Here is a 16,416-nt window from a genome sequence, read left to right on the forward strand (position 1 = left end):
CACTCAAGGAAAATTTAATTTGCTTGTTAAATTAATTACATTTGTATGGCTCTTGGTTTTATAGCCAAAATGCTTTATTTAATTTACGCAAATAATTTGTAGCTTTTTTTGATGTTGTTTGTTTCTACGTTTGTGATGATCAGTTGGACACGCTTGTTGTAAGATCCCACGGCCCCAGTCGAGATCCATTGGCTCTTACTCTCGGCCTTCTGGGGTCTGACAAACCTCCAGAGATGTTCTCAGTGGGAGAGGGGCAAGAAATCTAGTAAGATCCAAGAGGATAATTGGTGGATGAGAGAAAAAGAGAAGACACAGAGGAGAGGGGATGCTGAATCCACAAGGACTGCCTGGAGGAGGGGGTTTGGGTTCTGATGCATCAAGGGAAACCTTGGGTAGACCGGCATTGGGGAACGGCAAAAGCAGCTCAGGAAGGGCATGTGTGAGGAAGGGCCCTCCAGCTGCAGCAAGCGCTAGTGAAGGGCGACCATGGGTGATGACTCCTAGAACCCGAGCTGTATATGTGATAGGGTGAGTGATAGGGAGCCATCGAGGGCTCTTGAGCCAGGCAGAACCTGAGCAGTACACCTTGAGGAAGCAGAATGTGGCTGTTGGTGGGTAGGAGTAGCAGGGGTGGGGAGAGACTGGAGGCACTGAGAGAGGGGCAGGTGGTTCTCTGAGCAAATAATTGTCCCCAAAATTAGAGAGAATGAGCTAGGTTATTTGGATGACGTCAGTTCAGCTCCTGCCAACTCTCCTCAGCAGATGGACTCAGGAAGGGAGCTGCTGCCTGTGACCCCCCCACAGGTCCCCCTCCTCGTACCCCTCTCCCCCCTGCAGTTTCAGGCAGGTGGGGCACCGAGCCCCAAGCCTGCTGGATGGAGCGCAGTCCCTGGGGGACTTGGCCGCAATCAGAGCCACTCATCTGGGGGCAGGACAGCTGTTTAGCAGGTTTACAACTGGCAAGGCTGGAGGTGAGCTCATCTCAGAGGAGCTGGGATATAAAGGATGGAGAAGGGCTGTCCTGCCAGACACTCAGCTCCAGTCCCACTCTGCAGTGTGGCTGCCAGAGAGGCTTCCTCTTCACTCTGCTCTGGGGCCAGGAGCATCTCCTTTGAGCTTTGCTGGCCATCTCCTTCCTCCAGTCCCACCCTAAGCTTCTGGTGAAGGGTATGGATTCGGGAGTCCGAGAACCCAGGTCCGGGTCCTGCCAGGTGACCAGGGGCAGGTCTCCCGACTTCCTAAGCCTCTATTTCCACATCTCTAAAAAGGGGGATGCTCATACCCACTGCACCTGCTCCCAGAGGTGGATGGGAGACACCGCAGGAATACTAATGGTGACGCTGCTGCTGGTACTGCTAACGATAGCTACCATGCACTGTGAGCTCCGCCGGGCACTGCTCGGAGCACTTCCCATGTACTAACTCATTTAGTCGCACAACAGCCGTGTGAGGCAGATACTGTTATTACCCCGTTTTACAGATGAAGATACTGAGGCACCAGGAAGTTAAGTAACTCACTGGAGGTCACACGGCTCATGAGGAGAGGAGCCAGGGCTCAATCCAGGCAGCCTGGTGGTAGTCTGCACACTCAGCCTCTACGCCGTCCTGGCTCGCTCGTGTACAGATGTCCAGCATGGGTGCCCATCCTTTTCCAGGTGTACAGGACCAGCTCAGGCCTCCCCCACGCTCCGGTTCTGAGTCCCTGCGGTCCCTGTCATCTGAACGGGATGACAAACTGCGCTCGCCAGGACTGACTTCCTCCCACTCCTCTTCCTGCCCTGGCTCTCCAGCCAGCCGCACCTGACCCCTTGCTCTCCTTCTCAGCCTTCTTTGCTCTTCTGAAGAAGGTTAAGGTAGTGTCAGGACTTGGATGAAGATGGGTGGCGGGTGCCTGTGAGGCAGTTACGTGTTTCTCACACATATCAGGCTCTTCGCTGATGTCGTGCTCTGGGCTGTTCTTCCAGCCTCCTGCCCACCACGGCAGCTTGTCCTAGCCTTTAAGACAAACCAAGACACACCTCCTCTAAGAAGCTCCTTCTCAGTTTCCACACCCTCCCTGTCAGGGTCGGCTGCACTTCTCTGCACTCACCTGATGGCCCAGGTGCTGTGTGCATCCCTCCAGAATGATCGAGGAGGTTCCTCTGAGCTCAGGCAATGCTTTTGGTCCTGGGGCCTCAAGCTCCAGGGCTTGTGCCAGCTGACAGATGTGCTCCAGCAGGTGTCAGAGGGCGTGTGTGGGTGCGCATCTGTGTGGGGGTGGTCGTGAACATGGCCATGAGCCCCGTGGGGGTCCAGCCCATAGGGAGTGGCATGGGTGTCCCAGTGATCTGCGGCTGACATCTGCTGTGGTGGGCCAGACCCAACTGTACCAGTTGTTAGGTATTTTGAGCATCTTCTGCAGACGTGGGCCTGTGAGCCAGCGAGCGTGTGTCTGCACATGTATACACTGGCTTCTGACAACAGCCCACCTGACAATGGGTCCCTGTCGGATTCCATTAGTGGCACACAGGGGACTGTCCCATTTTCATCATACTCTTTTTCTTTAAAAAAATTTTTTTTACTTAGTATTTGAGAGAGAGGGAGAGAGAGCCCGCACGAGTGGGGGGAGGGGCAGAGGGAGAAGCAGACTCCCCGATGAACCGTGAGCCCGACACTGGGCTCGATCCCAGGACCCCAGGATCATGACCTGAGCTGAAGGCAGATGCTTAACCAACTGAGCCCCCCAGGCGCCCCTCTTCTTTTTCAATAATAGCCGAGGGGGGAAGCATGGTGACTTCCAGCTGGTGACCAACTGAGGAATTAAATTCATTCATTCATTCATTCAACATATCCAAAACCATGAAAATGAGAGAGGTTCTGGGTAGCTGGGCCTGAAAGAACATTCCTTCCTAAGGGCAGCAGGATGGACAAGGTGACTTCTCAAGGTCACAGAGCATCCATCCATTTCACCGAGACCTTCTCTACTGAAGAACACAGATGAGTCAGTGAAAGCCTTGCACAATACCAAGTTTGGAAGCTAGGGAAAACAGTTGTGAAGGTGAGAAAATGGGGAGGTTTGAGGCTGAGGGGACGGCACAGGGAGGAGAGGCCAGGAAGAGTGGTGGCTCCAGGAGGCAGGGCACACACATTGTGACTGTCTTTTCCTTCCACATTCCATGATTCATTCTCCAATTATGGAGCAAGCACTCTGGGCCAGAGGAAGACAGAGGCTGGCCCATCCCCGGGACTGTCCTTGGCCCATCAAACGGAGGGTTAGTTATCTCGGTCCCCTTACTGGGCCCAAGTGCTCCCCCATCATTATTCCAGGCCACTATTTGCCATATGGTAGGAAAGGCCGGGAGCAAAGTCCAAGGACATGGTTTCTTTGGCCTCTTCCTTGCTACCCACCCCCACCCCAAATTTTTATTTTTTATTTGGACGAGATTTACATAACATATAATTAACAATTTTAAAGTGAGAATCCAGTAGCATTTAGTATATTCACAATGTGGTGTGACCACCACCACTATCTACGTCCATACATTGCATCACCCCAAAAGGAAACACGGTACCCCCTAGCAGGCACTCCCTATTCCCCCTACCCTAGTCTCTGCCACCGCCAAGTTTCTATGTATTTACCTATTCTGGACATTTCATATGAATGGAGTCATACAATATGTGACCTTCCGTGTCTGCTTTCCTTCACTTAGCACCACGATTTCAAGATTCATCCATATTATAACATGTGTCCGTACTTCATTCCTTCTTATGCATGAATAATATCCCATTGTAAACTGTATACTACAATTTTTTTTTATCCATTCATTGTTGGACATTTAGGCTATGTCTTCATCCTGCCAGGCTGCTGTAACAAATACCACGGACTGGTTCCTTATAAACAACAGAAATCATTTCCCACGATTCTGGAAGCTGGGAAGTCCGAGGTCAAGACACCGGCATGGTTGCATTCCAGAAGGGCCCTCTTCCTGGTGCATAGCCAGCCACTTCTCCCTATGTCCTCATATGGTAGAAGGGGCTAGGGAGCTCTGTGTGGTCTCTTGTTAGACCTAATAACCTAAGTACTTCCCAAAGGCCCCACCTCCTAATGCCACCACCTTTGGGGGTTAGGGTTTCGACATGTGAATTTGGGGGAGACACAAACACTCAGACCATAGCAGTCTGTTTCCACTTTGGTTATTGTGAGCAGTGCTGCTATGAACGTGCATGTACAAGAATTTGTTTAAGCACCTGCTTTCAATTCTTCTGGATATATAGACCAAGGAGTGGAACTGCTCATATGCCAGCCCTATGTTTAACTTTATGAGGAGCTGCCCCACTGTTTTTCACAATGGCTGAACCATTTTACATTCCCACCAGTCATGTACAGAAGTTCCAGTATCTCCACATTCTTGTTAACACTTTTTATTTTCCATTACTTTTTTTTTAACAGCCGTCCTAGTGGGTGTGAGGTGGTACTTTGTTATGGTTTGGATTTGCATTTTCCTGATGATAAATCATGTTGAGCATCCTTTCATGTGCTTTTTGGCCATTTGTATATCTTCTTAGAAAAAAAGTCCATTAAAGTCCTTTGCTCATGTTTTAGTTGAGTTGTTTGTCCTTTTGTTGTTGAGTGCTAAGAGTTCTTTATATGTTCTGGATACTAGACCCTCAGCAGATATATGATTTGAAAATGTTTTCTCTTATTCTGCAGGTTTTCTTTTCACTTTCTTGGTAGAGTCCTTTGATGTACAGAAGTTTTAAATTTGGGGGGCGCCTGGGTGGCTCAGTCGTTAAGCGTCTGCCTTCAGCTCAGGGCATGATCCCGGAGCCCTGGGATCGAGCCCCACATCAGGCTCCCCCGCTATGAGCCTGCTTCTTCCTCTCCCACTCCCCCTGCTTGTGTTCCCTCTCTCGCTGGCTGTCTCTATCTCTGTTGAATAAATAAATAAAATCTTAAAAAATAATAATAAATAAATAAATAAATAAATAAATAAATAAATAATCTTCCCTAAAAATATGTAAATGCTAAGATTTAATAATGAACAAAAATACCATTACCATTAAATAAATGAAAATATTTATGCAATTCTCTTCCCCCTTTTCCACACATCTGCTTTTAAAACTTGAGTCAAAGCTGTAAGTACAAATAGTTAATAAAATATTAAAGGGGGTGCCTGGGTGGCACAGCGGTTAAGCGTCTGCCTTTGGTTCAGGGTGTGATCCCGGGGTCCTGGGATCGAGCCCCACATCAGGCTCCTCCGCTATGAGCCTGCTTCTTCCTCTCCCACTCCCCCTGCTTGTGTTCCCTCTCTCGCTGGCTGTCTCTATCTCTGTCGAATAAATAAAGAAAATCTTTAAAAAAAAAGAAGTTTTAAATTTTGATGAAATCCAACTTAATCTATTTTTTCTTTTGGTGTTTGTGCCTCATGTCATATCTAAGAATCCTTTGCCAAATCCAAAGTCATGAAGATCTATCTCTTTATTTCTTCTAAGAGCTTTACGGTTTTAGCTCCTATATTTAGGTTGTTGATCGATTTGATGTAATTTTTGTATATGATGAGAAATGGAGTCCAACTTCATTCTTTTGCATGTGGGTAGGCAATTGTCCCCACATGTCCAGGAATGGTGTTGGCGTCCTTGTCAAAATAGCTGTAGATGTATGGGTTTTACTCCCCCAAATCTTTTAAACGTATTTGTGCTAGGTAGGAAGATCCTACGAGCACTACCTCCTGGGTGTCTCTGTTAGGTGAAGCTCCCTTAAGTGTAAAGCCCAGCAAAGAATAAGGCCAGTCATTGCCCTCGAGGTCCCCAAGTCTGGCACTGATGGAATCAGTCACACAGAGAGATCATCTCAATCGCGTGTGGAAATGTCATGTTGGACGTGAGCAGTGGGCACTGCAAGGTCCTAGAAAACAGGCACTCAGACAAGCCTAAAGATTCATTACGGGTTCCAGAATGAGTGAGTACCTGAACAGAATGTCAAAGGAGCAGGATGTCCAGGTGATGAAAGGTGTGAATGAAAGTCTCCATGCACAAAGACTGCGTGAGCATAAGCATCACCCGGACTGATGACTCAGCCCCTAAGTGGACCTTCATTGGAGGTCTACACAGAGCAAATGAACCTTCCCGGACACTGTGGACACTCCCTCACTCCCCTGGGCTGCTCTCCAAGCAAAACTTCCATGCACACCTCTTCCTTCCGGTCTCTTTGCCCTGTGTGCTGAAGTCAGACCCACAGAACTGAGGTTGGTGATCATGTCCCATCGCTATGATTTCCTCTCTTGGCCTTCAAAGGAATCTTCAAATTGAGACCTAAAGCAAGAGCACAGTCAGCCTTGTGCACTTCTCAGGGTCTTAATTAAGCCCCAAATGACAAAGAATCTCTCCATTTCTCAGGCAGATAAACTGCAACCAGAGGGGCTGCCCCTCTGCCCTCCTCAATACCCCAGCACAGGACATGTTGCCTCAGTCCCCCAAAATCACATCTACCTAGCCTCTGCGTCTTTCGCTGTGCACCCAAGCCTGGGCATAGCACCCAAGCCTCATAACCCAATGGTCAGAGGCATACCAGCACTGTGATCCTGGAGGAGGCAATCCCATGGATGGCTCATGGTTCCTCTAAAGGCTATTTCAGGTTGTGGATCCCATTCACCCCTCCCCTCCCCACAGGCCCTCTTACTGGGTCACTGGGAATTTGGTCTTTGGGGAAAGGCAGAGCATCAGTGCTGAGAAGGGCCTTAAGGTTTTCTGGTCCTGGGGTTCATGACCCAAGGAGTCCATGGATGGGCTTTGGGAGGTTTGCAAACCTCTGAACAGGGGGGAAAGGTCCATAGCTCACATCAGTTGGTCTGAGTGTAACAGGTGACAGGTTAGTGGCTGAGCCAGAACAGAACCCCCATAACTCCCAGGGCACTATTCCTAGTACCTACAGTGACCACAACAATGACATCAGAGGGAGGCATTTGGGCAGAAAGCCCACCAGACTCTTGGGCTCTTGTGCTTCCCAAGGTTTATTGCATCTTGGGCACACACAGAAGAGGACCTCCGTAATACATGAAAGGCACAATGAGGCCAATAGAGGTGGCAGTTTGGGGCGAGAGGCCCTGCCCTTGGAAGGCCTGAGGGCTGGAGGGGCAAACAGCTCAGGATACCCATGCTACTAGATGGATCAGAAAGCCCATCAGAGGGCTGAATTTTGCAGGCCAAAGCTATCGGAACCCCACCCAGCCCCACTACCCACTTCAGAAAACCTAAGACCTCCCAACCCTCACCAAAATAAGCACACACAGCCTGCCCCCAAATCTATCGTGACAGTGATTTAAGTTCTCTCTCCAGGAATCCATGTGCCCATCTTTCTAGTCATTTGATTAAACTTTCCTTTTCCTCCAGGAGGCCTTCCTTGTTTAGCCTCTGCGTTCTGGTCCCTGCTCAGCAATGCTGCACGGGGCTTCCCTTCCCTGATTTGTACCAGGACAGGCTTTGCCTGTACGTACATACATCTCTCCCATCAGCCTTGAGATCATATCTGGAGCAGCCTGCTCTGATCTGCCTCCAGACTCCCTAAAGGCTTGTGCACGTGTGTGAGGCGAGGTCCATTATCATTAGGGGGTGGGCAATTTGGTGAGATTGACACACTGACAAGACTGACACACCGATGTTACCCAAGGGCAGTTTATTGAATATACAGCAGAGATCCAAAGTCTTTAACTCAAGCAAAGGAGGGACTGGGTGTTGCCATTCTTAGGAATATTTACATCAAGAGCCATGACTTCTGGGCTGGGCGGTACCACCAGAGATAGGTCAAGCTCCCCTCACTGAACACAGCTCATAGCAACAGAAATTGAGAATCACAAGCAGGGCAGGATAGGACCGTAGTGACAGGACTAAAGATAAATCACATACCCACAGCCCTTGACAAAAAGGCAACATACTCACACTACCTTCACTGAAAGAACCGAGTGTTTGAAAAAATTCCCTTTGTTACAGAGGCAGTGATATGCCATGGAAAGAATATAGACCGTGGAATTAGCCCGACCTGGGCTCAGCTCCTGGCCCAGGCACTTAGTGGGTCACAGGGGCGGGTTCTACAGCCTCCCAGAGGACTGTCCTGAGGATGCCAATTGCACCCACCTTGTGCCAATGGCATGAGAGGCAACACATGCAGGGAGCCTGGCACATAGCCGCTGCTTAGCATAGGGTCGTAGCTCTTACCAGTGATCGAGGAGTGGGTGGGTGACACAAGGTGGCCGGAAACCCCAGTTCTCTGCCACTCGGCTTTGTGACTATGGGAACAGCTGGTGGTCTGAGCATATACACTTCTTCTTCCGAATAAGGGGGTCATTCCACAAAGAGCTTTCGGAGGGGACAGGCAAAGCTTGGCTGACTGTTCACCACCCATCCTCACCCCTGAAGCTGGGATTGGGGCGGGGGGGGGGGAGACCTCCCAGACAGCTGCTGACTCAGCCTAAGTGCAGAACAAGACTATTCCTCCTCCCCTCCCTCTCTCTCTCCCTCCTCTCCTATCCCTCTGGGGAGGACCATAGCTTCCCAGGGCCAAGAAGGTAATTATAGCCTGTGTCCCAAAGCCTCCTGCCAGCTGAAGGCAGTAGGGAAAACAAGAAGTCACAGAGTCCACACGGGACCTGAGGAGACAGAGAGGCGATGGTGCGAGTCAGAGCTGGACAGTGAGGTGAGCCAAGGCCCGGGTGGCTGAGTGCACTACGGACAGTCCCAGGACTCAGTGGGAGAGGATGGGGGACAGCAGGCATCTCCAGGGTGGGTGGCGGCAAGGACATCTCTTCTCCCAGGTGCTGGGAGGAGTGGGTCCTCAGGGTTCATCGGGTGGCTTTCCTGGCCGGGGTGCTGGCAGAGGCGCTCTTGCCCTTGAGGTCTTGGGAGTCCTTGAGGTCTCCCACGCATGCCCCTTTGGCCCTGGTCTGCCCGGCCCGAGTGCTGCCAGAGCTGCCCGCCATGCTGCTGGCCCCAGGGTCAGTGCTGGCAGAAGAGTTGGGGTGGTAGTAGCTGCTTCCACCGCTGCTGATGACGGCTGAGGGGGAAGGGTCAAGAACAGAGAAGAAGGGCAGCAGGGGTCAGTCAGAAAAGGAGCCATTCCACCTTGTCCCCAGCAACCCTCAGCAGTCAGGAAACACCACCAAGACGAATGAGCAGCCTGCGAGGTGCCAGGCTCTGAGTGAGGTGAGGACCACATGACACAGACGCGGTCTCTGCCCTCCTGGAGATTCCTGGACCGTTTGGCCCCCAAATGCATGTTCTCAACCCTCTCTCTCTCTTGATGACAATGCCCCGGGGAGAGACAGGGAGGAAATGAGGTGGGCATGCTTCAGCCACTGTTTCCATTGAACAAAGGGAAATAGGCTTCCTTTGAAGCCAAAGAAGTCTCAAAAGACAGTAACAGAGACTCCCAGATTGGGAGAGACCATGAGGGAAGGGGGCATCGCCCTATCCTGGGGTCCCCGGCTTTCCCATCCAGTCAGAATCCCCACCCGACCCATCTCTCAGGGATACTTACAGATGCTCACGGAGGATGGATTCTCACCAGACATCCTATAAGACAGAAAGTTAGAGGAGGATAAGACCTCAGTGCAGTGTCTGTGCTCAGCTAGACCTTGATGGGCACCTGCTTTACCATGTATATTATTGTCATTCATCCTTAAAACACTCTGTGAGATGGAGATTATAATCCCATTTTACAGGTGAGGAAATAGAGACGCAGAGATGCTAAATGATCAGCCAGGACCGCAGCTTGTACGTGCCAAAGCCAGTGAGGAAAGCTGGTCTGTCCGATTCCACCACCTGTGCGGCCTGCTTCATGTCTAAGCTCCCCTCGCAGGGAGCAGCCGCAGAGCTCCGCAGTCCAACCATGCGCTCACGTTGTGCTTGTGCTCCTGTCTTTCATCTTCCACTTCCCAAATGTCCCCAGCCCAGCAGGGAGCCACCTACAGCCCCTTCTCCCCAGCGTTCCTCTCTACCTCCCACCTGCACTCCTCGCCCTCCAGCAGCTTGCGGTAGGTGGCGATCTCCATGTCCAGGGCCAGCTTCAGGCTCGTGAGCTCCTGGTACTCGCGCAGCATCCGGGCCAGCTCCTCCTTGGCCTGGAGCAGGGCAGCTTCCAGCTCGTCCAGCTTGGCCCGGGCGTCCTTCAGGGCACAGTCGCCCCGCTGCTCGGCATCGGCGATGGCCGTCTCCAGGTTGGCGCACTGAAAGCCAAAGAACAGGAGATCATCAGAACACAAAATAGCTTTTAGGTCTTCTAGGTCAGGTAGCACAACCCCCTCACTTCCCAGATGAGGCCCAAGGGGACAGCGAGGAAAGCTGCAGGGGCAGCGGCTGGAGCCGGGCCTCCTCTATTTTCTGTTGCAGATGGATATTCTGTGAGAAGCTTTGAAATAGTTGCATTTCATGAATACAGGAAGAAACTCGTGATGTTTGCAAAGTTGTCTAGTCCCTGCGGTTGGAGGCCACCAACGGCTCTAGGTCGAAAGGATACCAGGTCCAAGAGAATCATGCTGAGAGCCCAGCCAGGACACCTCTAGGGATCAGACAGCATGTCAAGGCACCACTCTAGTCAGATTCGTATCTGCAGGACAGCTCCCAGTGGGGACCCTTGACCTGTTAGCACCAACAGTGAGTGTTTCTGGAACACTTCAGCACTCTGCAGGCAGGGTCTGGCTAAATGCTCCCCGTGCCAGCTTGAATTGGGTGAGGGAGGCTTCCCTTAGAGCTGGAGGTTAGAGGCTCAAAATCATACCTCAACCTCAGAAACTGGGCTCTGACAAACATCTAGCAGCGCTGGGATGCTTGTACTGATGGAGAGGAAAGCTGTCGCCGTGCTCCCCACATTGTCTGGTGGAGGTTTTAGGGACACAGGGAGGAGAGTAGACACTGATCTTTCACATTGGTGTTCTATCACTAGTAGAGTTAACCTGATTCTTTGGGGAGGACACAGGAAGGATTTCCCAACCCCTTAATATTGTCTCCCTGCTGACACAGTGTTTAAGTTTTGCTGCTTTCAGGGAAGACAGCATCCCCTACCTGAAGTGGACATGGTACCGTGGTACAGGGCAGGGACACCCAGGAGGGCTTCATCTGCTGCTGTCCTCCCTTGGTCACCAGGACTATGCCCCACCCCAAGGGCAGGAACTTAACGTGGCCACGGAGGGGCCCGGGACGCATTCCCCAAGCACTCTCCTCCCATGTGTGTTGCGTGTCCAGTGGGAGGAGGAGACATGGGACCTGTCATCAGAAGGCACATCTGAAGGGGATGTAAAGCAGGTTTGTTGCACACAGAAAAGGTCTGAGAAAGAGGGGGAAAGAGGGAGGAAACCTGATTTCTATCCTGACTCTGTTGATAACCATCTGGGGACCTTGGGCAAGATACTTCTCCTCTCCTTATCTACCCATCTTCTTTATCTGCAGACTGGAAGTTGGGTAAGGTAAGCTCAAAGCACTTCCCAGCTCTGAGCAGAGTGCCAACTCTGACCACGGGTACAGAGGCAGGTGGGAAAGAGGGACAGTGGATGCCTGAGGGGCTCCCAAACCCAAATTGGAAGATATGCTTTTTACTAAAGAGTGGGCTCCAGTCTCTCCGTCGCAGAAGGTGGAGTTGAACTTCACAAAGACCTTGACATTCTTTGTGAGGTTGCTGCCCACCTGCTTCTTTACATTCGCAATCTCACACCGGATCCTCTGGATGAGCCGGTTCAGCTCTGACATCTCGTTCTTGGTGTGTTTGAGGTCATCACCATGCCGGCCCGCTGCCAGCTGCAGCTCTTGGATCTGGTTTTCCAGAGATAGAAAGTTGGTTATGAGACAGGACTGCACCCCCAACCCCAGTTCAAAGGAGGGGAAGGGTCCTGAGCAAACAATTCCATGGCTGGGGCCAGCCAGGGGAGGTGGCTCCAGAACAGAACATGATGGAGCTGGGGCCTGGGCATGCTTCCAGCTGCATGGTGGTGGTTCCGACCAAGAAGTCCACCTAATTCTCTAAGCAGAAAGTGTGTGCTGGACCCATCCTTTCTCACCGCCCTGCCTGCAGTCTTTCCTGAGCTGAATGAAAGAAAGGTGCAGGGCACATTTATTAAGCACTTCTGAAATGTAGAAAGAGCTCTCCACTCATTAAGCACCTCTTCATAGAGGCCTCTGCTGAATGTCATATTCTGTCCCAGGTGCTACGGATGCAGCGTGAACAGCATAGGTGAGGTCCCTGCCCTCACAGGACATACATTCTCCTACAGCCCTTTCTCAGTGACAAGTAGAGGGCCAGGAAGCTGTGTACCCTTCAGGTGGTGGCATTGTTGGCTAAGGGCTTGTAACTCATATCTCCCCTCTTCCCATGCCCAGGCCTTCAGAGTAGAGGGGACGATGTACCCATGGACAGGGGATGAGGAACCTATGATCTTTGCTGTTGGTGGGATTTAACAAACGTGAGAAGGAGCGCAGGAGAGGAGCGCAGGAGAAGGAGAGCAGGACAGGTGTGAAGCCCTGGAGAGCACACAGGTAAAGGGTCTTCTCCAAGCATAACTCCCATTGCCCAGAAGCCACCTAGACTTCTACTTGCTGCTCCTGGAAGTCTTCCCACACTGACCAGAAAAGAGCTCCTGGCTTCCTCTTCACTCCCTGCCCCACCCTGGGTCTCCCATAGCTACTCTCCGCCATATTTGTTACTCTCTCTCCTTCTGCCCCATGATGACATGCCCTAATCCCTGGAAACACGTTTGTTCTACAGCAGAAACGCCTCTCTTCTTTCCTCCATCAGAGGATTGCCTGATCCTCTCCATTGAATATGCCCATCCATTTATCGTTGATAACAGTCTCTACCGAGAATTCTTTTTGAATAGAATATCGTTAAACATTGGTTATAACCATTCTTTCATCCAGCACATCTACAAAGGTAGCTCTTACATTCACTGATGGAGGTGTCTCTTCCCAAGAAAGGAGAGGCTGGTGGAGGACAGAGATCCCCCTGGTGCCCACCTTGCTCTGGTATAAGGCCTCAGCCTCAGCCTTGCTCTTCAGGGCGATCTCCTCATACTGAGCTCGGACCTTGGCAATGATGCTGTCCAGGTCCAGGTCCCGGTTGTTGTCCATGGATAGGATGACAGAGGTTTCACTGGCATGAGTCTGAATCTGGGCCACCTCCTGAGTTGAGAGGTGAGAACAGATTAGGGTCCCCTAGCCTCCCATTGTTGTCTATTCATCTTCTGGGATGAAGTGGTGGAAAGAAGTGCCTGCTCCAGGTCTGAATGTTGGAGCCAAAGGAGAAGTCTCACAGCAGCAGGATGCACCCCTCATGGGCAGTGGGAAGTGGGAGACATTTTCTGTAATTCACAGAGTCAAGAACCTGTGCTTGAGTAGGACCTCATGGAGTCTTTTTTTTTTTTTTTTGCCTGAGCGCAAGATCATTATCATAGCCCAGGTGGGATTGTCTCTTGTGTATATGGCCTCTGGGGACCAAGATCCTACACTTCCATGGTCTCCCAGTGAGGAGTTTTGTACCTTTCTACCAAAACATCCTTCATTCTGTTCATCCTCTATCCCTCTTACTGGCATCTTCCCAGAAGAGCCAAGTGAGGCCCTCAGCTGGAAAGAAGCGGGGTGGGGGAAAGGCAGGAGCATCCTCACCGCATCATACAAACACTTGAGGAACTTGATGTCTTTGTCCAGGGAATCTACTTTGGCCTGGAGCTCCACCTTCACTGTGTAAGCTGCATCTGCATCCTGCCAAGAGATCCAGAACATTCAGTCAATACAACCCTCATCTCATGAGCTTGCCCTGTCCCTGCTCCCAGAGCCATCTGATTTCCTATTGTTTGCCTGCAAAGGGGAGCATATGGATGAATAAAATTACTCAGTACTGCTTTTTCTCATACTCAATAACTCTTTGAAAATAGAGAAAGGGGAATGTTGCTCTATTACACTGGAGAAAACAAAACCCAGAGAGGTAGAATGAGTTTCCCCAAGTCACACAGGAGGACCAAGCTGGACCAGAGATTCCCTTTTCCCAGACCAGAATTCTCTCCTGTCTGTCTCTGTCCTTTGCCCAGGTGTGTATCCTCTTCAGCTTGCTGGAGGCCAGAACAGTGACTCCATCCCCACTCTGATCAGCCCCTCCCCAGGAGGCCTGGGCTGGAGTCCTGAGCAGAGCTGGTTAGGACAGGGATGCAAAGGAGAGTGTAGGCTCTTCACTCCCTTACCTTCTTGAGCACTACAAAATCGTTCTCAGCTGCTGTGCGCCGATTAATCTCCACCTCGTACCTGTGGGTAACGAGAGAAGATAGCAGGGGCCTCAGTCCCCTGGGCCAAGTAACCTTCTGTTCCCACTGGCCAGGCAAGTGCTCAGGATGCAGAGTCCCTGCAGGATCTCCTAGAGGTGAGCGCTGTACAGTCTGGGGGTGGCAGGACTATGCCCCTGAGTTACCTCATTTATACTCTGCTTGCCGGATCCTAGGAAAATAGCCAAGTGTCTATTAAGTTCCTCAAACTGGCCATTGAACCAGTCACAGGATCAATGAGCATGGAACTCCTTCTTATCAACCAGGTAGGATGTTCTCATCAAACAGGGCAGGCTGTTCGCCCACAACCAAGGGAGGGGAATGACCCCTGGCCCTGGTGCTTGCTCTCTCCCCTCCTGAAAAGTGGCACAGAGATTGGGTTTGCCCAGGAGCCTCAGCGACCATGACCCATGACCTTGGTGGAGCCTGCTCACCTCTTCTTGTAGTCCTCCACAACGTCCCGCACGTTCCTTAGCTCCGAGTCCAGCCTCACCCTGTCCCCGGATAACATCTCCAGCTGCTTCCGTAGGTTGCTGATGTAGCCCTCGAGGATGGGTTCCAGGTTCTTCCTGCAGTTGTTCAGGTCCAGCTGCTGCAGCAGCTCCCACTTGGTCTCCAGCACCTGGTTCTGCTGCTCCAGGAACCGCACCTGGGACCACAATGGAGGTTATCGTGTCCATGGACATAGAATATTGACTCTTAGGTCACACAGATTTTTCTAAAGTCATTAGGCTCAGGTGCTGACTCTCCACTCATGGAATTCCATGCAAACTAAACCCTTTACAAGTGCTCATCCCAAAGCTTTCTAGAAAAAACCAATCCCTGAAAACTCGTGGATGAAGGAAATGCCATAGCTTTCTTCCGTTGCCTGACTCAGCACCCAGGAGATGCTCCTCCTGGTGACTCAGCCACGAGTTTCTTCTGCACCGTGAGCCCTCCCCTCCAGTGGTGTTGATTCCACCAGCTCTTCATCTTCTTTAAAGTCCTGGATATTCATCCAGCTGTCCTCCAGGAACCCAGCACTTCTTTCTCAAGGTGGGGCTACCCTTTGCTCAATTTTCCACCCTTCTCTGCAAAATCCCCCAAGGAAGGAACATATTCATTTATTCCTTTGTGCTACCCAGCTTACAGGATGTTATGATGGGGGAGCCCTTCCTGATGCCCAGCAGCCACTTTCCATCCACAGTGCGCTGTCCACTCCCAGGCAGCAGGGAATTGCTCACATCTCACTGAACTGTCTCATCCTCCTCCCATGAGACCCACCTTATCGATGAAGGAGGCAAACTTGTCATTCAGAGCCTTGATCTGCTCCCGCTCCTGGGTGCGCACCCTCTGGATCTCAGGGTCCAGCTCCACGTTGAGGGGGGCCAGGAGGCTCTTGTTGACGGTGACCCGGTAGATGCCCCCAGGTGGGCACATGGATGGGCACACAGGCCCTGAGGCCACACTGCCAAACATGCTGCCAGCAAAGCCTGTGGCCCGCCCCCCTCCATACCCAGAACCAGGCCCAAAGCCGTAACCTGCAGTCCGAACACCACCACCAGCCACCTTGAGGGAAATACACCGAGTCCCTCCGAGACTGTAGAGGCTCCGACTACAGAAGCCAGCCCCAGGTCCTTTGCCAGCTGCGCGGTAAGAAGCCGCACTGCCCACGGCCTTCCTCAGCAATACTGCTGAGCGCCCACTGAAGCCACCCTTGTCACCACCAGACTTGATGTTCAGTTGCCGACTCATGCTGGGAAAGACGGAGTTGACAGCGATGGAAGAAAGCAGTCACCGATGGGTAGACAGCGCTCTGATGAGCACCCAGAGTGCTGCCTCCTTTTATCCTGTCGAGCCCAAGACACCGGAAAAGGGCGTCTCTTCGCTATCTCCTTTCCTTGTGCTGAAGGGCCAGGAGCCACAGGTAATCTGTAGAACAGAGACCTCCAAGCCCTTTGCAGCAACAAAGCGTTTCTGATAGCCCTCAGAATGTGCTGCCCTTGCAGCCTGGAGTGGTCTAATCGGGCATTTATCTGTGCTCTTAATTAGGGACCTGACTTATCCCCTTCTGAGATCTCCTAGCTTTCTTTTTCCAGGGCTGCCTCCTTCTTGCTTATCTATCAGCAAGGAGCGGGGGAAATGTCTGACTTTATCCAGAAAGGGCT

General features: G+C 51.5%; 1 protein-coding gene across 1 annotated transcript; it reads right to left on the reverse strand.

The window, feature by feature from the left end:
* Positions 1 to 8,812: 8,812 nt before the first annotated feature.
* Positions 8,813 to 16,003, reverse strand: KRT74 (keratin 74). The gene is made up of 9 exons (XM_045800984.2): positions 15,533 to 16,003; positions 14,704 to 14,918; positions 14,192 to 14,252; positions 13,620 to 13,715; positions 12,972 to 13,136; positions 11,649 to 11,774; positions 9,975 to 10,195; positions 9,508 to 9,542; positions 8,813 to 9,024 (listed from the first exon to the last, which is right to left on the reverse strand). The coding sequence occupies exons 1-9, from the start codon at positions 16,001 to 16,003 to the stop codon at positions 8,813 to 8,815; spliced, it is 1,602 nt and encodes a 533-aa protein (XP_045656940.2).
* Between the last annotated feature and the right edge of the window lie 413 nt (positions 16,004 to 16,416).

Source organism: Ursus americanus, chromosome 25, assembly GCF_024610735.1.
Source record: "Ursus americanus isolate L20-20 chromosome 25, mUrsAme1.1.p, whole genome shotgun sequence".
NCBI classification, from domain to species: Eukaryota; Metazoa; Chordata; class Mammalia; order Carnivora; family Ursidae; genus Ursus; species Ursus americanus.